At 37.3% G+C, this 25,261-nt stretch overlaps 4 protein-coding genes across 10 annotated transcripts; all 4 read left to right on the top strand.

Moving 5' to 3' along the window:
* Positions 1 to 636: 636 nt before the first annotated feature.
* LOC142552272 (uncharacterized) lies at positions 637 to 4,173 on the top strand. Of its 2 annotated transcripts, none has more exons than XM_075661988.1 (4): positions 637 to 1,463; positions 2,895 to 2,950; positions 3,042 to 3,231; positions 3,394 to 4,173. In XM_075661988.1, exons 1-4 carry the CDS (start codon positions 747 to 749, stop codon positions 3,745 to 3,747), a joined length of 1,317 nt encoding a protein of 438 aa, XP_075518103.1. In that variant the 5' UTR covers positions 637 to 746; the 3' UTR covers positions 3,748 to 4,173. The 2 variants fall into 2 exon arrangements, with proteins under 2 accessions (XP_075518103.1, XP_075518102.1); XM_075661987.1 differs by having other exon boundaries at positions 640 to 1,463; positions 3,039 to 3,231.
* Positions 4,174 to 7,356: 3,183 nt separating this feature from the next.
* Positions 7,357 to 12,096, top strand: LOC142552273 (putative polyamine transporter At1g31830). 6 transcript variants are annotated; one of them, XM_075661990.1, is made up of 2 exons: positions 7,357 to 7,627; positions 10,367 to 12,096. In XM_075661990.1, the coding sequence occupies exons 1-2, from the start codon at positions 7,472 to 7,474 to the stop codon at positions 11,816 to 11,818; spliced, it is 1,608 nt and encodes a 535-aa protein (XP_075518105.1). In that variant the 5' UTR covers positions 7,357 to 7,471; the 3' UTR covers positions 11,819 to 12,096. The 6 variants fall into 6 exon arrangements, with proteins under 6 accessions (XP_075518105.1, XP_075518104.1, XP_075518107.1 ...); XM_075661989.1 differs by having other exon boundaries at positions 7,359 to 7,627; positions 10,364 to 12,096; XM_075661992.1 differs by lacking the exon at positions 7,357 to 7,627 and adding an exon at positions 8,940 to 9,173.
* Positions 12,097 to 18,389: 6,293 nt separating this feature from the next.
* Positions 18,390 to 24,843, top strand: LOC142552275 (uncharacterized). Its single transcript, XM_075661997.1, has 3 exons — positions 18,390 to 19,256; positions 19,346 to 19,667; positions 24,332 to 24,843. Exons 1-3 carry the CDS (start codon positions 19,177 to 19,179, stop codon positions 24,608 to 24,610), a joined length of 681 nt encoding a protein of 226 aa, XP_075518112.1. The 5' UTR covers positions 18,390 to 19,176; the 3' UTR covers positions 24,611 to 24,843.
* On the top strand, positions 19,801 to 21,929 carry LOC142552274 (uncharacterized). The gene is made up of 2 exons (XM_075661996.1): positions 19,801 to 21,088; positions 21,259 to 21,929. Exons 1-2 carry the CDS (start codon positions 20,149 to 20,151, stop codon positions 21,291 to 21,293), a joined length of 975 nt encoding a protein of 324 aa, XP_075518111.1. The 5' UTR covers positions 19,801 to 20,148; the 3' UTR covers positions 21,294 to 21,929.
* Positions 24,844 to 25,261: the final 418 nt, after the last annotated feature.

Consider the following 25,261-nt stretch of genomic DNA (forward strand, 5'->3'; position numbering starts at 1 on the left):
TTATTATCTAAATTTAATTACTATAAATAAATATATTTAAATTACTGTCATTAGTATAAATAATGTAATTGTTTAAATTTACCGTAACTTAACAATGAAATGTTTAAAAAATGTTAAAAAAATTGTAAATTCTTTTCTAGCTATAAATAATTGTTTTCACATTTTTAAGAGGAACATGAAAATCTTAATTTGTTTAATTCCAACAATGTTAAAAAATGTTACCGCAACTTCTAAATCCCAAAACAATTAAGATTCCCAAACAATAATAAATTATTTGATTCAATAGTATGAAATATTGTTTGGGAAATAACGTTATTTTATTATTGTTTAGGAAATAACATTTCTTAAATTTTTTTTAAATTTTGAGAATTAACGACGGTTTTGGTAAAACCGTCGAAAACGGCGACGGTTTTGTTTAAACCGTCGTCAATTTTCTTTTTTTTTTAAAAAAATTTAAAATCGGATTCTTAGAATCCGTGTCAATTTGTCCCGGATTCTGACCGGGACAGTGAATCGGAACTCCAAACTCTAGATTGTCATACTTTCATAATGTTTTAGAATCTGTTATATTTTAATAAATAAATTTTAAAAATATATTAATTTTTTAAAAAACCCGGAAATGGAGGAAGAAAACAAAAAGGGCATCACACCTTAAAGTCCACAACACAAAAGACACCTAAAAGACCAAAACCCCAAAAATAACACAAAAAGTTGCCCCCAAAAATCCTGAGCGAAGCCAGCGAATAATGGCTGCCCAATACCACGACCAAGAAAACCATGAACACCAAAATCACAACCAAGAACAGCCAGTCAGTGATCATCAGCGTTATGAGAAGTTGTTGTCCTCATATTTAGGCCTCACTTTCGCAATTTTTCTCGGGTCCTTGCCTAAAAACTCCATCTCTTTGCTCTCTACACTCCAAGAAAATAATAAAGCTCTCACCTTTGAGCTCAGGCGAGCTGAAGAGCAGCTGAGGCAACTTCTCTCGAGAAGGAAAGAGGACTCAAAGGCTAATGCAAGAGTTGTCGAAATCTTTGCCAGCCACAGACACGCATGGCAGCAGGAAGAGAAGAGACTGTTGCAGCAGATCGATGAGGGCAGTGAAGAAATAGCGTTCTTGAAGGGTAAAATTGAAGAGTTTGAAAGTGTGAGGGCTGAATTGGAGGGTAACGTTCAAGATTTGAAAAGGGAAGTTGGTGAGAGAGATGAAATGCTGGATTTTGTGAGCAGAAGTAACTTTGAGGTAGAGGGTAGTAGTGGAGATTGCTATAGTGACATGGAGGTGAGGTATGGGAAAGATGGGGTGTCAGAAGGGGTTGAGTTGGGAGTAGAAGAGTGTTTTCTGGGAGCTGGGTTGGATGAAACGGGAACTGTTTATGGGCAGAGTACGAGAGGGTTTACTTCAGATTTCTTGAATTCTGCAACTTCAAAAATCTGGTCTGAAAAAGCAAGTCCCTGGCAGGTAAGATGAATGTAGTTTCTTCCTGTGGTTTCTTTTGTGTCGTGGTGGAGTTGTGTCTATGAAGTATTAGTTTGTTCCTTACGAGATTATGATATGGAAATTAACTTTGAAGTAGAAACATTGATTATTTGGTCATAGGGAACCGAAATTTCTGTCTACAAGACTTGAAATTTCGAGGAGTTTGTCTTCCTTGTTAATAGAACAATTTTCCCTTTGGGTTCACCTTTTGAGGTCTCGGGGGAACTTGATTAGGCTGATGCACAAAGTTAGAAGCCTTTTCTACTTCTTTTTATCCACTTCTCATTCTTTTGTGGTTCTCTGGCTGCTTTAAAAATTATGAATAGTTCATTTATCTTAAAAGATTTTAAGTCTTTACAGTTTTAATAGGAGTCGACTTAAAAATTGCGTTTGAACTCCTCATCATTATCTTGTATGCAAAATTAAAGGCATCTGAACCTGAACTGGTTCTTGATGGGAAAGCTTGATTCTTGAAAAAAACAAGATTGGATTTTGGACCAGTTGGCGTAATTGTCTGGCAAGTTCAAAGTGCAATTGTTTGTGGATCTTATACTCTAGTATTTACTCATGTTTGTTTAGATTGCGCAAAGTTTTACCCTCTTTGTCCGGCCTCTTGTCCTCAAGTTGTGAAATCTTTGTCTTGACTCACTTTATCTAAGTATGATGATCAAGAGTTTGCTTTTCTATTTCTTTTTTCTTTCAGTGGTCCAATATTTTTCATATACAGAGTCATTAATGGAATTCTTCTTGCATTCTCACTCCAACCATACTTCTGCTTTTGTGGAGCCCGACACCTTATCTTCTCTCCACTAACTTCTCATGCATTGTTGCCTCTCACTACTGGAAACCAATTCCGTTGCAATGAGAGCAATTGATTATTTCCTTGAAACTTTGCTGTCATATGGTGATATGGAAGATTTCCGTGATCAGGCTTTTATAATTCAAATTTTCTCAGATTTTCCATTGATAGATGCCTTTTTCTTATTATATTTTAAATGGGGTTTTTCGGACATGCGCATTTGCAGTTTTTCCAACATTCCTTCTCATGAAAATGTGTGAGTACTCTTTAAAAAATTTTTTTTAAAAAAATAACGTGATTACATCTTGCCTCTGAAATTTTTCGATGCATTTCGTGCCTGGACAAGATGATTTTTGGCATGTCTAATTGGTCTTCGTTTGAACTGTTAAACATGTATCCAGATTACCTCTTGACTGATAGTAAATGGCTTCATCAATCTAAAATGATTGAATATTCTTGTATATTGCTTGCCTTTGTGATTATCCCCACTCACGGCTCCATCTTTTATCAAGAAACTGGTTTGTGGAAATTCAAAGTGAGTTCTTGTTGATATTTATGTTTTCTGACAAAAAATTTTGGTTAAGTACGTTGATTCCTGGATGTTACGTATGCAGAATATGCAATATGAATCCCTTGAATCACAATACAATATGAAGCATTTTGTGGCTAGGTAAAATTCACTATTTATGACATTTTTTGGAAAATATGATGCTGTAAGCATGTAAAAAATGTGAAAGCCACGTCATCTTTTGGTTCAGAAGAGACTCGCCTTGGAAGGTTGATGCGGACTCTACTGGAGTTTCCTCTAAACTAAAATTACTCGAGCAAGAACTGCTAAATTTGGAAAGAATCGGCAAGACAGATCTATCAAAGGTGCCATCTCAAATGAGAAAACAGGCCAAGAGGTATCAAACATTGGCAGGAAAAATTGATGATCTGTGCACAAAAATGGTAATTTCTAACACGCATATTTACGTGGCATTTATCAAATAGTGAACCATATAAACTGGGATTTCGTAGTTCTAAGTTTGTGCCTTATTTAACTTATGGGTTTTTATATAAATTGGCACCTCGACCAAGGTTATTTTTTTATGTGAGGCCTTGATTTTACAGCAAGCTAGTGATCCCTGCGAGCCCACCATCAGTTCAGACTTCCGTACACAGAGACAAACAGAGTTTTTACTTGAAGCATTTCGACTACAGCAACGTGCTTCTGAAACTAATCAGAAACTGATGGCTTTACAAACTGAAGCTGGAAAATCTTACCATGGAGAGGATTTCGAAGGCCAGGCTAAACTAACCACGATGCGAGCCATGGGCTCTATCAGAAACAACTTCAAAGAAATCCAGAGAAATTTAGAGATATGGCTGGCCAGAATAATAGGAGATCTTGAAGGCATTTTGTCCAGAGACGGTACTTCTCGTGTAAGAGAGTACTACATCTCTAGGTACCCTTTTGTTCGATGATAATGATTTTTCAAGAAAAGTATGGTCACTTTCGATGATCAATTATCCTTAAGTGGTTGAAACGGTCCTGACCAAATCAATGCACGTGGTCCTGAAAAAACAGTTGCCAAAGGATAGGATTGAATCGAACTGGTTTTTAACTCAAGGGCCTGGCAGGAATTTCAGTACATCAAAAATTTTGTGGAGTTTTCAAGATAAAAGGAGTAGATTGCCAATGTATATCAATGGAGTTTGTGTAATAATTGATGATTGCAGCGTTTATGGTTTTCGATAGAATGAAAAGCGATGCAAAGATTGGTGGTCCTGTGAGGATAGCAGTTTTGCTTACTAATCTATGCTGCTGCTAGATCAAACTAGGGACCAGGAGATGATAACTTGTTCCTTGGGATTATGTCCAACTGTTTATTTAAATGAATTTCAAGAAAATTCTGTGTGTCAGATCAAAAAATCTAGATTAGTTCCCTCGGTTTTATTGAACGTCTTGTAATATGATGACAGATCCTGATTCTTTGCATAAAATTCCTGTTCTTGTAGTAGGCAGCACCAGATGGGGCAGATAAATTTGTATGTTTTTTCCCCCCTTAACATTCAGGCCATGTTTGGTTGGATTTAGGGAACATGTTTTCATTTTCCCAAACTCATTTCACAATTTAGTTCCAATTCAATTTTCTATTTCTGAAAAAAAAAAAAACAGATACTATAAATTGTGTTTTGACAAAGAAAATGTATTTCTAAATGTGAAAAATATCCCACAAACTGTTGTCAAATATGTTTGAACCAGGCATTTACTTCAGAAAATAAAACAAGGTAATTATCATGTGATTCGTTTATAAAAATACATTTTGATTTTTATTCAACTCACGCGTGCTATGTCATAATTTTCGTTCTTCAACTTTAGAAATTGGTTCTATTTATGTAATTAGTAAAGTGTAATCAGAATTCCACTAACACTATAAATCAAGTGTTGCAAAAAGTTCAAGACTCGGTATATTCCAAAATGACACAAAAATGACAATCAAAGCACGCTGTGTGTGTTGAATCATTAATGTCTGCTAGTGGTGGCTGTGAGTGGTTCCGTCTAATATACACACATATTATTTGATTCTTCTCATTGATTTAACTTCATATTTTAGCATTTAATAATAAAATAAAGTGACACATAAACATTAATTTATATTATTCTCAACTTAATACAAAGTATTAGACAAAGTATATTATTTCTATATATTTTTATTTAATCATTTGTGTAGTGAATATAAATAAATTTGGCTCGCTAACAAATGTCGGTCACCAAATTATTATTATTTTCGAAGGTCACAATCTCCTCACATACGTTTCACGTTTGATGTTAATTTACTCAAACCACTTTTCTAAACTCATGTTTATACTATAGACAAACAAAATTCTTACGTTTATTATTAGTTGAGTAAGTGGACACACCGACTTGACATATTTATGCAGCGAAAAATAATTTTTTTAGTATAAAAAATGATATATTTTCATGGATCGAGTTAGGTTAAAGATTTGTCTCATAAAATTGATACGTGAGACAATATAATGTGAGTAAATATTTGTGTTATTAATTTTGTTTAGTTTATTTGATGTTAAGGTGATAGAAGGACGTAAATATTTTAATGATCTCATACAGATCGCATGAATGTACAAACTTAAAAGAAACGTGAAAGGCCATTTGACCACAAATTATGGCTCCAAATTAATATCCAAAGGTGATAAATATATTACATTCCAAAATTATATAACTAGACTAGCCGGAAAGCCACAAAAAATTCTAATAGACAGTTATCTATACATTAAAATTTAAAATATTATAATAAATAACTTTCTACTTCGTATATTTTTATTCACAAATATAAACTAATAAACAGACACGTAATATGGATACGTATGTATCTAGCAGTATGAGTCATCGTATTCACATGAGTGAGTTGCAAACAATGTTGCATGGTTTTTTATGTTTTTATGGGATGAGTTTGTTATCGAGTCTCGAAATCGAAACTTCGTCTCATATTTATTTTATATAGTCAGATAAGTTATAAATCATTAACGAAATATTAAATGGTTCCGTTATGCCAAAAATTAAATTTTTTTTTAGAGAAGTCCAAAAGAGAAGCCCAAGAGATAAAGCCTATCGGAGTTGCAGTTAGCCCAGTGAAAGAAAGTTGCCGCAGGTTACATCCATTACCCAATATGGAAGACGTGGAGTAATCGTGGAATGCGGTTGAAACTTCCCGTGGAGTGTGACAAAGGCAGAAAGAGTAATCAGAAAAATGCCCTCAACAACAAATTCGCACAAAAATCTACAGCAACTTCTCGGCAACTTTGCTTTCATATCAGCGATCGTCTTCCATAGATTTCAGATGTTTATTCCAGTTTTCTTGTAAAAACTTTGTTCGAATTTATAACGGCATAACATATGTTGATGTTGTTTATGAGTTCCCCCTTTAATTTCATTACATTCGTCATTTCAAGTTCTTATTTTTGGAGCCATTTTGAGGGAATTAGAACGAACGATCGAATCAAGATTCGCAACGTTTGATTAGAAGTCGGATTATTTCACAAATTTGGTACGAGCACGTGCCTGGCACGCCCGCAAATTTTCGAGACAAACAGGTTCTAAACCCAAATAAATGAATTTAAATATTTGTAACCATGATCAGTTTGGAAACCTTTTATTAATTTTTAAAAATTATTTTATCTTTTATTCAGTATTTTGACAAAAACTTGTGTGAGACGGTCTCACGGGTCGAATTTTGTGAGACGAATCTCTTATTTGGGTAATCCATATGCATGAAAAAATATTACTTTTATGCTAAGAGTATTACTTTTTATTGTGAATATCTGTACGGTTGATCCGTCTCACAGATTAAGATTCGTGAGACCGTCTCACAAGATACTTACTCCAATATTTTTTTAAAATTTAAAAATTTAATCTTTTGTATTTAAGTAATTGAAACACGTGTTTTGTCATATTCGTAAAAAAATCATAATATTTCAATCCCATCTTTCATAAATTTAACACACGGGTTTTACCAAAGATTGTTTTGACTCGTGTGACATACCGAGGATTCTTTTTACATCTTTTATCGTATTTATTTATACATAATAAATAGAAAAAATTCCTTAACAAAACCAACATTAACAATTATTTTTTTAATAAAACATAAATAATTAATTTGATACGATGTGTACATAACGCCAAGATTGACACATAAATTTTAATATATTAACATTAAATATAATATTTTTTCATTAATTAGATGAGATTAAATATATATATCACAAAATTATTGTCTCGAGGCCTAACCTGATATGAGAAGTGGGGACAACTGTCACTCTTACAAAATTAGATTTTTCTATTCTAGGTCATTAAGTCAACATCGATAATTATACAAATTATGTCAATAGCTTTATTTATTCATTTACAAGTAAAAAAAAAAAGAATTATAATATAATATATATATTAAATATAATTTTCTCATAAACAACCAAAGTACTTAATTACAACATGAAGTCAATTATTCTAACCATGCTCACCAGTGGCCCTACGCCCCCTTCACTTATCTTGTACCTTTCTTTCGCTCTCAAAATCTTGTTCCTATATATACAATGTAATATCATCAGATATACTATGCTATATATGTAATGAAACCAACCCATTATTTTTTCTCCTCTCCTTAAAATCAGTATTTTCTTTGGTTTCTCGATGGTTCCCTTATCAGAAGAGAGAAGAAGCAGTAATTCAGGCGATTCTGAAATACATGCAGATACATCGGTAAGCAATCAAGCGACTGGTGCATCCCTACAAAACCACGACCCAAAAACTCAGAGCTCGCAGATTAATGGCGAGGACCCGGACCAGGTAAATATATATATTTTAACTTAATTGTATCGTTTATCCAGTAATCTTTGACTGTTTTCTTTACATCATGTCCCAAGATTTACTGTGTTCTTTTCAAGTTTTTGATTGCCTAATTTATTTATTTATTTTTTGTTTTATTATATTATATTATATTATATTATACGGTGTAAATATTTCTAAGTTTCGATGCAAGGGATATGGTAGCAGCCCATAGGAACATTACACCGAAGATTCAAATCTGTCAGTGGGGCAGCATGTTACCAACTGATATTTGATTTGGGTTTATTACTGCAATTAATAATAATAGTAGTAAGATTAACATATTTATTTGGGTTTGAATTTTATGACGTTTTTATTTATTGGTTGGATTAACTGAAAATAGGATATTGAGCTGGTTAGGGTACTGAATCTGGTGCCTTTACTTATCGATTAAATTTGAAGGAATGATTTCAAAAGATTCGGAATTTGAAATTTTTGTTAGCGAACAAGTTAAATAGACAAAAAACTTGTGTAAGACGATCTCACGAGTCGTATTTTGTGAGACGGATCTCTTATTTTGATCATCCATGAAAAAATATTATCTTTTATGTTAACAATATTATTTTTTATTGTGAATATCGGTAGTGTTAACTCGTCTCACAGATAAATATTCTTGAGACCGTCTCTCAAGAACGTCCAAACAAATATTATTTATGGAACACAGAAATAACGCAAAATAGCTTTTTACTATTTTACAGGTTTTCAAGTACTCTATAAACTTTTTCAAACTATAGATTTTCGATTTTTTTTAAAAAAAAATTTGTTGATGAAATCGATGTCTGCAAATGTAGATCCTCAATGGCATGATATATGAATCGCTTAGCTTTATTTACGAAGGGTTGAAAATAGTGTTCCCAATTTTTGTCCCTTTCTTCATCATTATTAGAAGCTTTCACTATAGCAACTTGTGGATGTTCATCTTTTTTTTTTAAAAAAAAAATTAGTATCTTTATGATTATGCCTCCTACATGTAATACATACATGCACAGACCAAATCTTTAGTTATCGCGAGTAGGCCCAATCTGTTTAGTCAATAGGCCAAGGGTAATCATCATTTTAATCAAATATAAGGTTTGTTTCATTTTTCTTGAAATAATGAGAAGAATAAAAAATATAATTTTTTTATGACGACAAAACTTGTGACAATTATATTTTATTCTACTCTCGAACTGACGCAATAACATGCTAGAATCACAAGTCCAGTGTAGTATATGCTTAGGCGGAGTTTAACAGGCCTGGATCAAATGTTTCAATGAAGTGGGCTTAGCCCATAATGTCGGTTTTCTTTGTCTTTGGCTAAAGTTTCCTTTGGTCTTAGAATTGGAATTAGGGCGTGGGGGTGCTCACTCACACGTCCTGCCACTGTGACAAGTTAACATGCAGCTAATTTCTTGATGTTAAATCCAGTGGGTTGCTATTGCCGTATCAGAAATTCTAAGTTCTTCGATTCTACAATGGCGCAGCACAGCGCATGGGTTTCTCCGAATAAGCTTTCTTGTGTTTCATGGTCTCTCATGGTTCCTTTACCTTATTTTCTGGTTTAGATCTGAATTAATCGGTAATTCTTGTCGATTAATGGATTGATTTATGTATTCGAGTGGGGTTGTTGACTGACCCATCTCAGTTTCTGCGTTTTTGGTTATGTGCCCGCACCACCACGTGTTGCGATGGAGGGACGACTCCGTTGACGATAAAAATCTGCACTTTTCAAAAAATTTCGCCGGAATTCAAATATTTTAGTTGTTTGGTTCGACTGTGTCCGGTTTCCGTGTGAGTTCTCATCAAATGGTTTTAGTTTTTAAATGTTGTGAATCCGTCAACGCGCTAAAGGTGGCTTTACATTTTGCTTGACCGGGAAAAATAAACTTGACTCAATTTTCAAGAAAATTGCTGTTTGGTTGTTGATTTTGAATTTGATTTACTGTTGTGATGTTTGGTTGGTTGTTGATTTTGAATTTGATTTACTGTTGTGATGTTTGGTTGGTATTTTGTTTCGATCGCATTAATGTTGATCAAGATTGTATTTTTCTAGATAAGGTTACCACCACAAATTTTCAGTCAGATTATTTGTTATGTTATCATAGTTCTCTATATTGAAATGTTCATTTGATTTCATGACATGCTATATACCGTATTATTAATCCACAAGACATACACTTGATTTCAAGGCTTAACAAGGCACAAATTCTGCGTTTTTACACAATTGATTTCAAGGCTTATTAAGACACAAATTCTGCGTTTTACACACTGAAGCCAAGGCAAAGTCACACGCCTTGATCATGAAACACCAACCTTGGTGTGCTTTAAAGGCTCAAGGCATATTTGAAGTGTTTCTTGACTCCAAGAATAGGAAATACAAGATGAAACACCAACTTTGGTGTGTATATGTCAAGGGCTTTTTTACAGATGTGTGGATTCTACTATAGCATCAATTATGATGCCTCACAATGATTAAGTGCTTGCTTAAACTTTTGCTTTGCATCTAGACTCAACTGTAACCACGAGCCTTAGTGCTTGATGCCCTTCCAATGGTTATGCTATCTACTGCCCTTTTGATCTCTTTCTTGCAAGATTAGGCCTACTGTTTTTTCTTTTAATTATTTCCATAGATTTTTTTCGTTTTATGTTTCCATGATATTTATGCTCAAACGAGATGCAACTTCATTTCCCTTTTTTATGATCGGAAAATGAATGCAGAAGTTGAGGGAAGCAGGCAGTAGGCAAACGTCTATTGCAATGGGGGATTATAATGGTGCAGAATACGTAGTAATTAACACAATTCATTCTCCTAGAGCAAATCATGGTAGGAAGGTCTCAGTCTTACCACTTGTTTTCCTCATATTCTACGAGGTATCGGGTGGACCATTCGGTATTGAGGATAGTGTTAATGCAGCTGGTCCTCTTCTTGCTCTTGCTGGTTTCTTGATATTCCCTCTCATATGGAGTGTTCCTGAAGCCTTGATAACTGCCGAAATGGGCACTATGTTTCCGGAAAATGGTGGCTACGTAGTTTGGGTTTCGTCAGCTTTGGGAACATTCTGGGGTTTTCAACAAGGGTGGATGAAATGGCTAAGTGGGGTAATTGATAATGCCCTTTACCCAGTATTGTTTCTTGATTATTTAAAATCTGGGATTCCTGCATTAGGTGGTGGTCTGCCAAGGGTTTTAGCCGTGCTGGCCTTAACAGTTGTCCTAACGTACATGAATTATCGAGGCTTAGTTATTGTTGGATGGGTTGCTGTGCTTCTTGGAATCTTTTCGATTCTTCCTTTTGTGGTCATGGGATTCATTTCAATCCCGAAATTGCAGCCTAAAAGATGGCTAGTTGCAGACATACATAATGTGGACTGGAATTTGTATCTCAACACGCTCTTCTGGAATCTGAATTATTGGGACTCCATAAGCACACTGGCAGGAGAAGTAGAAAATCCCCGAAAAACTCTTCCAACCGCCCTCTTCTATGCATTAATTCTTGTTGTTCTTGGATATTTCTTTCCTCTACTAACCGGGACAGGAGCTATCCCTCTGCAGCGTGAATTATGGACAGATGGGTACTTCTCTGATGTGGCAAAAGTTATAGGTGGAGTGTGGCTGAGATGGTGGATTCAGGGAGCCGCCGCTATGTCGAATATGGGGATGTTTGTGGCGGAAATGAGCAGTGATTCATTTCAGCTTCTTGGCATGGCGGAAAGAGGGATGCTTCCTGAATTCTTTGCTAAGAGATCTCGATATGGAACTCCTCTAGTTGGGATCTTGTTTTCTGCTTCAGGTGTGCTTCTGCTTTCTTGGCTGAGCTTTCAAGAAATTGTAGCGGCGGAAAATTTCATGTATTGCTTTGGAATGATGCTGGAATTTATAGCGTTCATACGACTTAGAATGATCGCCCCTACTGCACCTCGGCCTTACAAGATACCAGTAGGGACAGTTGGTGCTATCTTGTTGTGCATTCCTCCAACCATATTAATCGGTGTGGTATTGGCCTTTTCTTCTCTTAAAGTCATGATTGTTAGCCTCGTTGCTGTCATGCTCGGGCTAATACTGTACCCCTGTCTTAAGCAGTGTGAAAAGAAGAGGTGGCTTAGATTTTCCACGAGTCCCGATCTTCCGGACTTTCATACAGGTTCTCGGGAGAACGAGACTTTAGTAGACTAGCTGGGTTATTAGATATGTTGCATACAGGTTGAGTTTTTCCGTGTGTTCAATTTTGTGAAAGATGCTAGTTGAATATGTTGCATTATGGTCGAAGGTTCGCCTCAGAATTCCACTCGGGTTTAGGAGATAGAGGTGTTTGGTATGTTCAGCTCAAAAGCCCTTTATATATTGTAATAAAGGCGACGTGATGTATTTATTCGAGGATGTTACAATGGAGATATGCCAATTGTATAAATTCCATTTTCTTGAAATGATCTGTTGGATGTGTGGACGGTGGATCTACTGAAGAGTGTCACATTCTCACTACCATTATCTAGTGAAGTTGATTTAAGAAAATGTTTTGGAAAACCAAAAATTGATTTAAGAAAATAATGAATTTTTAAAACAAAAGTGTCGAATAAAATATGATAGAATTGAGATAAAATGCAATTGTTATTTTATATCATATAAAGCTATTGTCAATGAAAATTAAGTTTTATCCATTTAAAACTAAAATCAGGGACGACAATGAGATAATTTAGGGGTGGGTTTGTCATAAGAAATGACACTGTAGATGATATATTGCGAGAAGAAAATCATATTCAGTTGGTTGCAGATATTTGAAATTAAAAGTTGGACACTTTATTAATAATTAATGAAACAACCTCTTTTTTTTTTAACTAGGAAACTGATGTATAGCAAGAGAAATGGTTGGTGGCTGTCTCAGTAACCTGGAGCATCTAGTAGTAAGCTTTCTAATACATATTCTGTAAATTCCTCCGATCTGAAAAAACAAATACAGAAGCCATTATTTGGAGAAATGGGCAAGAAGCCAACTGCGGCTGGTGCAAGTTTCAAAGACGAAAAATTGCACCAGGCGGCTCGATCGGGAGACATGAAGGCTGTGCAAGAAGTATGCAGCGCCGATCCTTCTCGCCGCTAACTCACGTGACAGACACTCCCGCACCCCGTATGCTTCTTTATTTTGATTTACCTTTTTCTTGTTTTATCTTCTTCATCTCTATGTTTTGCAAACACGATTGCAATTCGTTTCTGTTTTATTAGTTAGAAAAGCTTGAAGACTATCTCACTTGGATAATTTTATTCATCGTGAATGATTGTTTACACTGTTGATCCTTGATTTATAATAAGTATAACAAATGAAAACATGATACATGGATTTCTGTTGTAACTACTGTGACGACAGACCAAATCTAATATGTTATATTGGAGATGCATATTTATCCGCTTATTTCTTGATGGGCCCAGACTTGATTGCTTGATCATGGACTGAACTTTGATTGGTTGATTTGGGCCTTAAATCTTTGTTCTCTGTAATTTCCTCCCTCAAGCTCAGCAGTGGTAAAGGAAGAACTCTGAGCTTGGACCGTAATTTGAGAAAAGATGCAGCGGTCAATGGTTTAGTGAGAATATCTGCTATTTGATCATAAGTTGGAACGTGACGAACGGAGATAGCCTTGGATAGCACTTTCTCTCGGACAAAATGGAGATCAAGCTCAAGATGCTTTGTGCGAGCATGAAGGACTGGATTTGCACTTAATGCAATGGTGCTGAGATTATCACACCATATGATGGGAGGTGCTACTGGCAGAACATGAAGTTTAGATAAAAGAGATTGTATCCAAAGAAGTTCCGATATAGCATTGGCAAGACTTCGTTATTCGGCTTCAGTACTAGAACGTGAAACCACGGCTTGCTTTTTAGAGCTCCAAGAGATAGGGGTGTTTCCAAAAAACCAACAAAACCCAGAAGTGGATTGTCGATGATCAATATCGCTTCCCCAATCAGCATCACAGTAGCCAACAAGACTGAGATTAGAGGACGAGGTGAGATGGAGACCAACGTCAAGAGTTCCTGTGAGATATCGAAGAATACGCTTGACCGCTTTCCAATGTGTGTGAATAGGTCGTTGCATAAACTGACACACTTTATTCACACTGAAAGAAATATCGGGCCGTGTAATAGCAAGGTATTGAAGAGCGCCGACTGTACTTCGATATAAGGTAGCATCTTCAAAGATTTCACCATCATGTGCAGATAACTTGCTGTTGGTAATCATCGGTGTAGGCAGAGATTTAGCCTTATCCATCTTAGTTCTGGCAAGAAGATCTCGAGTATACTTGGCTTGAGTGAGAACTAACGATTGGTTAGTAGATTTAATCACTTCTATACCCAAGAAAACAGACAAATTTCCAAGATCTTTAAGAGAGAACCGAGTGTGTAACTGTAAGATCAAGTCTTGAACATGAGAGCTATTATTTCCTGTAATTAAGATGTCATCCACACATATAAGAACATAGAGAATAGAGCTGGAATCAAACTTGACAAAGAGAGATATGTCGGCCTTGGACGCTGAGAAACCCATTGATGTTAGAGCAAGTTTGAGTTTGTCAAACCAAGCACGAGGGGCTTGTTTTAAGCCATAAATGGCTTTGTGCAATCTACAGACGAGTTGGGAGTTGCGTGACTGGATCTCAAAGCCAGGCGGTTGACGCATGTAGACTATCTCATCAATATGTCCATGTAAAAAGGCATTATTAACGTCAACTTGACGAATGTTCCAGCCCTTGGAGATAGCAATGTTGAGCACAAGCCGGATAGTGGTTGGCTTGACAACTGGACTAAAAGTCTCTGTGTAATCTAAACCAGGGGTTTGGGAGTACCCTTTTGCCACGAGACGAGCCTTATACCGAGCAACCGATCCATTAGGATTAGTTTTGAGTTTAAAGACCCACTTGCAGCCTATGATCGGGGTATGAGTTGGAGCTTCAACAAGAGACCAAGTCTGATTTTGAACTAGGGCTTGATACTCACTGTTCATGGCCTGACACCATTCCGGAGAACCTTTTGCCTCAAGATAAGTCACAGGCTCTCGAGGACTAGAACAACTTGTTACGAAAATTTTTGGCTTGAAGATTCCAGCCTTGGATCGAGTGATCATTGGGTGATGAATTTTGGGAGAAGAGACAGAGGTTGAGCATGCTGAAGTAGGGGATGGAGATGGGGAAATGATGGGAGATGGACCAACTGGAGATGAATGAGAATTAGAGTGATGATTTAGGGGAGAGTTATGAGGTGTGTTGGAGGGGATGAGTTGATGTAAATAAAGTAATGTAGTGTCTGAGTGATCTTTAGGAGCAGAGTGGAACATGCTGTCATAAGGAAACACCAATGCGTTGAATTTAACATCCCTAGAGATGTAAATCCGACCATCCTTGCTGTAACAAATAAAGCCTTTATGAACAGCACTATATCCTAAGAAGATACAAGGTTTGGAGCGGAATTGAAGCTTATGGTTGTTATATGGTCTGAGACACGGGAAACAGAGACACCCAAAAACACGGAAAGAAGAAAAATCTGGAGTTTGACGATAGAGAAGCGTGAGTGGTATATGACCACGATTACCAGAAGTTGGAAGTCTGTTGATAAGGTGAACAGCAGTGAGGAAAGCGTCTTCCCAGAAACTTAATGGCATAGAAGCATGAGCAAGTAAGGAAAGACCAATCTCAACAATATGGCGGTGTTTTCTTTCAACGACACCATTTTGCTGAGATGTGTATGGGCAAGAGAACCTATGAATTATGCCTTGATCATGAAAGAAATTGAGATAGAGATCGAAACTCTCCTTTAGAATCGGTTTGTAATATCTTATTTTTTTTCTGAAATTGTGTTTCAACATGCTTCTTAAATTGAAGGAACATGGAATACACTTCAGACTTAAGTTTGAGAAGGTAAATCCAAGTGAACCTACTGTAGGCATCAACAAAATTCACATAATATTTGAATCCATTTCTAGACAAAGTATGTGCTGGCCCCCAAACATCTGCGTATATGAGTTCAAAAGGTGCCGAGTATTGAGTTAAAGAATGAGTGAAAGGTAACTTGTGACTTTTTCCAAGTTCACAGGCAGTGCAAAAACTCATGGATTCTTTTTTGGAAACAGAGACATTACAAGAAGATAAAATTTTCTTAACAACAGATAAACTTGGATGCCCTAGTCTAAGGTGCCACCTATCTAAGAGACTGGGAGACACTTTGATTGATGGCTGGATGAGATCCTTGTTATCAGAAGAGAGGGAAGTTGAGAGACATGTTGCTGGAAAAGTTGACGGAATGAGAGGTTGTCCAAGACTAAACTTGTACAGGCCATTATGTAAATTCCCTTTGAAAAGAACTTCCTGAGTTGCTAGATCCTTCACAAGACAAAAGTGAGGGTGAAATTCAAAAAAGACGTGATTATCTTGTGCAAACTTGCTAACACTCAATAGGTTTTTGTTAATTTGAGGAACACGAAGAAGATTAGTAAGCACAAAAGTGCGTGATGAAGAAGGGCAGTGAAATTTGGAGTGACCAAGGTGAGAGATAGCCAAACCTGCTCCATTTCCCATTTGTACCACTCCCTGAATATTCAGAACCAAATGTGAGGTTTCCTAGTTCCTGAGTAACATGGTGGGTTGCCCCTGAATCTGGGAACCACCATTCTTCAACAGGAGCTTCTGAAGCAGTGGTGTTGAGAGCGGATGGTGAATGTTGTGGAGAGGACCGATGATGATGTTGATATTGTGGTGTCTTTGCAGCACCGACATTCCTTGGCATTGGGACATAATCTTTCTCAAAACGATAGTAGCATATCTGTGCAAACTTGCTAACACTCAATAGGTTTTTGTTAATTTGAGGAACACGAAGAAGATTAGTAAGCACAAAAGTGCGTGATGAAGAAGGGCAGTGAAATTTGGAGTGACCAAGGTGAGAGATAGCCAAACCTGCTCCATTTCCCATTTGTACCACTCCCTGAATATTCAGAACCAAATGTGAGGTTTCCTAGTTCCTGAGTAACATGGTGGGTTGCCCCTGAATCTGGGAACCACCATTCTTCAACAGGAGCTTCTGAAGCAGTGGTGTTGAGAGCGGATGGTGAATGTTGTGGAGAGGACCGATGATGATGTTGATATTGTGGTGTCTTTGCAGCACCGACATTCCTTGGCATTGGGACATAATCTTTCTCAAAACGATAGTAGCATATCTGTGCAAACTTGCTAACACTCAATAGGTTTTTGTTAATTTGAGGAACACGAAGAAGATTAGTAAGCACAAAAGTGCGTGATGAAGAAGGGCAGTGAAATTTGGAGTGACCAAGGTGAGAGATAGCCAAACCTGCTCCATTTCCCATTTGTACCACTCCCTGAATATTCAGAACCAAATGTGAGGTTTCCTAGTTCCTGAGTAACATGGTGGGTTGCCCCTGAATCTGGGAACCACCATTCTTCAACAGGAGCTTCTGAAGCAGTGGTGTTGAGAGCGGATGGTGAATGTTGTGGAGAGGACCGATGATGATGTTGATATTGTGGTGTCTTTGCAGCACCGACATTCCTTGGCATTGGGACATAATCTTTCTCAAAACGATAGTAGCATATTTGTGCTATATGTCCAGTAATACCACAAATTTGACAGACCGGATGACCATTGTTGGGTTGCCAATTTCGCCCCCCCCCCCTCATGTTTCTGCCACGGCCTCTTCCTCGCTGATAAGAGCCTCTGAATGGCTGAAAATGCTCGTGCTTCTTTGGGGATGTGAAGGTTGAAGTATGAATAGCTGGAGAAGGACTGTTGCCATTGAGATTATAGGTCTCAATGCGTCTTTCATGTGACAGCAGTAATGCACTTACATCAGAGAAATTAAGAGAGTCGGTGCGTGAGGTGATATGAACTACTAATGAGTCATATTCAATTCCTACACCTCCAAGAACATATAAAATCTGGTCTTCCTCTGTTATTAGATGACCACTGGCGGCAAGTGTGTCCATATAATTTTTCATCTTGCCAAGGTAGTCTTTCATGGGCATGTTGCCTTTCTTGAGAGTTTGTAATTGAAGTTTGTAGTGCATTATACGTGCTTTTGTTCTTGAAGCAAACAGACGGGTGACCCTGCTCCAAAGTTGAGATGAAGTTTCACATCCTACCATTTGGCTTTGCACGGTCTCTGCCATAGAAGCAAGAAGAAATGAGAATAGCAGCTGGTCTTGTCGACACCAGGAGATGTACTGAGGATTGATTGTTTCTTCACTGCTATCTATGGAAATAAGATGAGAAGGGATTGGTGGGTTGTCAAGGATAAAGATTTCCAGCCCTAAACCTCGAATGCTGGCTAGAACCTGTAAGTTCCACAGCAAGTAGTTATCATCGTTCAACTTGACTGAGGTAATCTAATTTGCTGGGTTGATAATAAGAAGATTGGGGTTAGAAGGAACACTGGAAGCAGAAGAATTGGCCTCCGCCATTAAAGGCTCTGACACCAAGTTAGAAAAGCTTGAAGACTATCTCACTTGGATAATTTTATTCATCGTGAATGATTGTTTACACTGTTGATCCTTGATTTATAACAAGTATAACAAATGAAAACATGACACATGAATTTCTGTTGTAACTACTGTGACAGACCAAATCTAATCTGTTATATTGGAGATGCATATTCATCCGCTTATTTCTTGATGGGCCCAGACTTGATTGCTTGATCATGGACTGGACTTTGATTGGTTGATTTGGGCAGTTGAATCTTTGTTCTCTGTAATTTTCTTTTGGGTTTGCTCAGTTCGTAATTGGAGATATTGTTTTGTTTTCTTTTTTTTTTAGAAATCGATGTCATCGGATGTAATAATGTGGGTGATGCGAAGTCGATTTTCGTGAGGTTTGGAGGTTTTGAATTAGAGCAATTGAACTATCGCTATGTGAGGGATTTTTGTCAACAATATTAACATCACAAAATATATATATTGTGAGTTTTCTGGTGCTTTTTGATTAGGTCTCGGGCAATGAATTAGTCTTCAGATCTTTATTGATTAGAAAACTTTAACTCTACCAAAATAATGTTCAATTATCCAACCACTAAGTGTTCCAATTCGAAATTGCAATTGCTTGCAAGCGACATGTATTATCTTTGAGGCCTTTCTATCAAATGGTGTATTAGTGGAATCATTTTAAAGATATTTGAATTATGACGGACACATATCGTCAGGAGGTGATTTTGGATTGCATAAATAAGCATTTATTGTCTATTTCGGATTATTGTTTTCACTGTTTCAGTCTTCCAACTTCAAATTGAATATAAACTTTTCAGACCTTTATCGTGAGTCTGGTGCATCTTGTTCATGTAGAATTTGGCAGGTGAAGTTAAAAAGTAAAAAAGTTTCATACAGCTATTGTAGAATCATTAACATATATTCTTTCAACCGAAACTTTGGGTGAAAGATCATTGAATGTACTTTTTGTCCCGTTATTCTTTTACCATGACAAATCGAATACTTCCCACAAAGATTTAGCTATGAGCATTTTATGATGTTGGTGGATTGAATCTTCATGACATGAAAATAAGAGTAAAGGAACGAAAGCGTTTCACAATTGAGCTTCTTAGAGTACTGCGTATACCACCATTGAAATTACTGTTAGTATGAACATTTTCTTATATTTCCATGTCCCGTTTTTTCATCCTGTAATAAGTGTATGTAATACTTAAGTGATACTGAACCATAGATTACATCTAGCAGCATGGTCTGGCCATGCCGAGGTTGTAAATTATCTCTGCAAGAACAAGGCTGATATCGGTGCTGCTGCCATGGATGACATGGGTGCCATTCATTTTGCTGCTCAAAAGGGTCATCTTGAGGTTATCAAGATTCTTCATGCATCCAGCATCTCAATCAAATCTTATAATCGTAAGGGCATGACTGCTCTTCATTATGCTGCTCAAGGCTCTCACCTCGAACTCGTCAAGTATTTATTGAAGAAATGTGAGAATCTGGATGCAAAGAACAAGTCTGGAAAAACTGCTGAGGATCTTGCAAGTAGTGAAGATGTTAAATATATGTACACATCATTAGATGGACCATTAGTTTGACTCAGTAAATGATATAAATAGCTTGACTCTGTAATCTTCTCGAATTAATTGGAAGCCATTTTTCCTCCTTCATTCTTTTGTCTTTGTCTCTGGTGATGAGCTTAACCGCTTCCATGGAAGAGTATCTTCTTCCTTTAACATGGTATCAGAGCTGAATTTCTTCCGCATCTGATCGAATTGACTCATGGCGGCACATACATCCAATTTTAGCTTCAGCGATCCTCTATATCTGCATCCATCCGATGCTCCTGGAGCTTCGCTTGTCTCAGAACCCTTAATTGGTACAGAAAATTATGGAGTTTGGAGTAGGGCAATGCTACTGGCACTACGAGCGAAGAACAAGCTCGGTTTCATCAATGGAACATGTCGAAAACCAGCTGATAATCATCCTACTCTGCATCAATGGGAGTGATGCAATGCAATTGTTCTGTTGTGGTTGATGAGCTCAGTCTCGAAGGAAATTTTTAGTGGAATCATATATTGCACTGAGGCTTCTGCTGTCTGGACAGATCTCAAGGAGCGATTTGACAAAATATGTGGATCGAGAATTTTTTCTCTTCATCGTGAGATCTCACATTTGTCACAGGGCTCTTCCTCCATTTCGATGTATTTTTCAAACTTGAAGAAGCTATGGGATGAGTATTCCTCTTTGGTTACGCTCCCATCTTGTGGATGTGCTACTGCTAAGGCATATCTCGATCATGATCAACATCAACGTCTTCTTCAATTTCTCATGGGCTTAAATGAGATGTATGGGCATGTTCGCAGCCAGATTTTGATGTTGGACCCTCTGCCATCTGTTAATCAAGCATATTCAATTATAAGTCAAGAGGAATCTCATAGAGTAGCCCTTTCATCTCATCCGAGTGCAGACTTGCCTTCTGTTGCCTTCTATTCTTCATCAAATAAGAAGGTTGAATCAGTAAAATGCGAGAACTGCAATGTTATAGGTCATACAAAGGATCAATGTTTTCGGATAATTGGCTACCCCCCTGGACACAAGTTACATAAGAAGTTTCCTCAATCTAAGAACTATAAGTTCACTCAAAAGCCTTCAAGATTCTCGGCTCACAATAGTGTTAATACAACTTCTGACTCTTTCATCATTTCTGAGGAATCCAAAATAGCAGCTCCATCTGTGGCTCATGCTCTTACTGATGCTCAGTACCAGCAGCTCTTGAAGTTACTTGATCAACCTTTGCTTTCTCCAGAAGCTACAATTAACTTAGCAGGTACATTCACTAGCTTAATGACTGTTTCCAAAGACACCGATTGGATATTAGACACTGGGGCCAATGCCGACATTACAGGTACTTCAAGTGTTTTGCAATCGACTCAGCCTTGTGCTTCATCTCCTGGTTCGGTCAGGCTGCCTAATGGTAACTATACTCCTATTCTTTCCTGTGGTTCAGTTCAATTATCTCCTTCGTATACCTTGCCCAAAGTCCTATTTGTTCCTGACTTTAGCTTTAACCTCCTGTCCATTTCCCAATTCACCAAAGATCATCATTGCTGTGTTGTATTCTATCCATGTTTTTGTTTATTTCAGGACCTTTTGACTGGGAGGATCATGGGGATTGGTAGACAAAAGCATGGACTATACTATCTTGATCGTTTTCATACCAATGTTACAACACCTATTCAACCAAATGTGCAGCCTAGTTGTAATTCAAGCTCTTGTTCTTCTGTTTTCTCTGCTCATGTAAACGAAAACATTGATCTATGGCATAAACGATTTGGACATTTATCTGTTTCTCGTTTACAATGTTTGCCTTTTGTTAAGAGTAAGTCTCTCATATCTCATTGTTCCATTTGTCCAATGGCCAAACAAATTCGATGCCCATTTCCTATTCGTGAAAGATCAAATTCCACTCATGCTTTTCAACTCCTCCACATTGATATATGGGGTCCTTTTAAAATTCCTACTCACAGTGGTGCTCGGTATTTTCTAACCTTGGTTGATGACTTTTCGAGATGCACTTGGGTTTTCCTATTGCAGTTCAAATCTGATACACTTCAATGCTTAAAACAATTCTTCACCTTTGTCTCTACTCAATTCAATCAAAAAGTTAAGATTATTAGAACTGATAATGCCTTAGATTTCTTCAATCATGATTGCAAAACATACTTCACATCCTTGGGAATTCTTCACCAAAGCTCATGTCCATATACTCCACAGCAAAACGGCCTAGTTGAGCGCAAGCATCACCACATACTTAACATAGCTCGTGCCAAAAGTTCCAAGCCTCCATTCCTGATTCTTATTGGGGCGATTGTGTTTTGCATGCAGCTTATCTAATTAATAGAATTCCCACTCCACTTTTATCCCATAAAACACCTTTTGAGGTCTTGTTTGACAGGACTCCTTCTTTTACTCACATTAGAGTTTTTGGATGTCTTTGCTATGCGTCGAATCTTAAGCCACGAGATAAATTTGATGTTCGTGCCAAACCATATGTATTTTTGGGTTATCCACTCCATCAAAAAGGCTACAAACTTTTAGATATTTCTACAAACCAGTTTTTTGTGTCTCGAGATATCGTCTTCCATGAGGATATATTCCCCTTTTTCTACCCTGACACCATCCTCCTCTATTTTTCCTACACCAGCATCCTTGATTCACGATGATGTCTCTTCCCCTCCAATACCCGATCCTCCTCAACCTTCATCTCTTGGCCATACTACTTCTGTTCGCCAATCTACCAGAATATCACGCCCCCCGATTTGGACCCGTGATTATGTTTGCTCAAATCTTTCACCCAGTTCTACTGCCCATAGCATTTCTGATTTTCTATCATATGATAAGTTGTCACCCCGTTATCAATCCTTTCTAGCACCTATCTCTACTCTCACAGAGCCTAAATCTTATCAAGAGGCAGCCTCTGACCCACTTTGGCGTGATGCCATGGCTAAGGAGATTGCTGCCTTGGAAACCAATCGTACGTGGGACATTGTACCTTTACCTTCTGGAAAGAAACCAATTGGTTGCCGGTGGGTTTACAAAATCAAATATAAAGCGGATGGAAGCATTGAACGCTTTAAAGCCCGTCTCGTTGCTAAGGGTTATACCCAACAATATGGTATCGATTATGATGATACTTTTTCTCCAGTGGCTAAGATCGTTACCGTTCGTTGTCTCTTGACTATAGCCGCTGCCAAACATTGGCATTTGTATCAGATGGACGTGACAAATGCTTTCTTGCAAGGTGATTTACAAGAAAAAATCTACATGACAATTCCTCAAGGTTTTGAAAGGAAACAAAGGAATTTTGCTTGCAAACTTCTCAAATCCTTATACGGGTTGAAGCAAGCTTCAAGGCAATGGAATTCTAAGTTTTCTCTTGCACTGATTGCAGCTGGTTTTACACAATCCATGCATGATCATTCTCTGTTTTTCCAGAAAAATGGGAAAGTAATCACCTTGTTGTTAGTCTACGTCGATGACATCGTTATTGCTGGTAATGACATTGATGCTATTGACAAACTCAAAGGTTATCTTCATGCTACTTTTGACATTAAAGATTTAGGACCTTTGAGATATTTTTTGGGTATTGAAGTAGCTCGTTCCAAGGCTGGAATTTGCTTGAATCAACGCAAATATGCGTTGGAATTATTGTCGGAGTTTGGTATGTCTGGTTGCAAACCATTTGCCACACCTATGGAACAACATTTGAAGCTTACAACTCCTGAGTTTGATCGATCCAAATCCTTGGCAGGTCCTTCAGATATTGATCCACTTCTCAGTGATTCCTCCAACTATCAACGCCTTGTTGGCCGTCTCATATATCTAACTATCACTAGGCCTGACATATCTTATGCAGTCCAAGTCCTGAGCCAGTTTATGCACTCTCCAAAAAAGTCCCATTTGCAGGCTGCTCTTCGTGTTCTTGGATATATTAAACAATCTCCTGGCTTGGGCGTCTTTCTCTCGGCCAATACTGATCTTCATTTGTCTGCTTATTGTGATTCTGACTGGGCTTCTTGCCCGATGAGCCGCAAATCTACAACTGGATATGTCATTCAACTTGGTTCTTCTACTATCTCGTGGAAAACTAAGAAACAAAATACCGTTTCTCGTTCTTCCACTGAAGCTGAGTATCGTTCAATGGCAACCACTGTATGTGAAATTATTTGGCTTCGAGGTCTTCTCATTGACATGGGACTACCTATTGATCGGGCTCCTCCACTCTTTTGTGATAATATTTCTGCTCTTCATCTTGCTGCAAATCCAATGTTTCACGAACGAACGAAGCATATAGAAATTGATTGTCACTTCATTCGAGAAAAACTGCGTAACAATGTTGTTCGCACTGCTCATATTCCCACAAAGTTGCAACCAGCAGATATCTTCACCAAGGCTTTGGCTTCTGATCAGCATCATTTTCTGATTTCCAAGCTTGCATTACTCAACATACTACAACCTTGAGGGGGGATGTTAAATATATGTACACGTCATTAGATGGACCATTAGTTTGACTCAGTAAATGATATAAATAGCTTGACTCTGTAATCTTTTCGAATTAATTGGAAGCCATTTTTCCTCCTTCATTCTTTTGTCTTTGTCTCTGGTGATGAGCTTAACTGCTTCCATGGAAGAGTATCTTCTTCCTTTAACAGAAGAGGTGAGTAATTTTTTGGTCGAATGGAAAAATGGATCTGGTAAATCCGTTGGAGTTAGTGATGAGAAGAGGGAAAAGGGTAAACAAGAATCCACACACGAGGAGACCACAAGGAGTGTTGATGATGCTCTAGACAGAGATAGAATTGCCGAAGATGAAAATGGCGAAACATCCAAGAGAAAAGGTGCAGGGGAATTAAGAGAGAACCAGCCGGAAACAAAGAAATCAAAAGTTTCTCTGAATCATCTTCTAGCTGCAGATGACACTCAAGAAGACGAATAAGATATATGAACTTTCTGCAAGGAAGAAAAATAGTCTTTAGTGTGTGTAAAAACCCTTAGGAGTGTCGCAGACAAAAAAATCATGTTACTTGTACTCTTTGAACTGATGAAGCTTTTTGTTCGGGCAGTAATTTCCTTGTATTATTATGGAAAACGGTAGCTGACAAGATTTATTCAGAACAACACTTGAATTGAAAAAATGATTTTTCGTTTCATCATTCTTTTTGCGAACAGCCAAACTGGACAACTCGTAAAAATATGTAATTCCATCTTCTTCTTTTTCGGGGTCTAAAACCTCTTGCTTCTGAAATTAATATGGGTTCAGGATAAATCGGAATAGTGGGACATTTAAAACCATGGGCTCGATTATTTTTTTTTATGACCTGAAAATTTGTTGTTGTTGAATATGTATTTGGTGAACTTTTAATTTTCGAATCACGTTAATCATGTAAAAAACACTGGACGAGAATTATGTTCATTCGGGAAGCTGTCAACAGAAAATCGAAAATACATTTTATTATGTGACTATTGTTGACATATCATTCATTTACAAAAATCTTGGAAATTACTCAAAAGAATGTATTTACTCGAAATTGAATCATTGGTAGATAAATAATTGACTCTCACCATATTAATTGTTGACTTGATGAAT

Source organism: Primulina tabacum, chromosome 7, assembly GCF_025594145.1.
Source record: "Primulina tabacum isolate GXHZ01 chromosome 7, ASM2559414v2, whole genome shotgun sequence".
Lineage (NCBI taxonomy): Eukaryota > Viridiplantae > Streptophyta > Magnoliopsida > Lamiales > Gesneriaceae > Primulina > Primulina tabacum.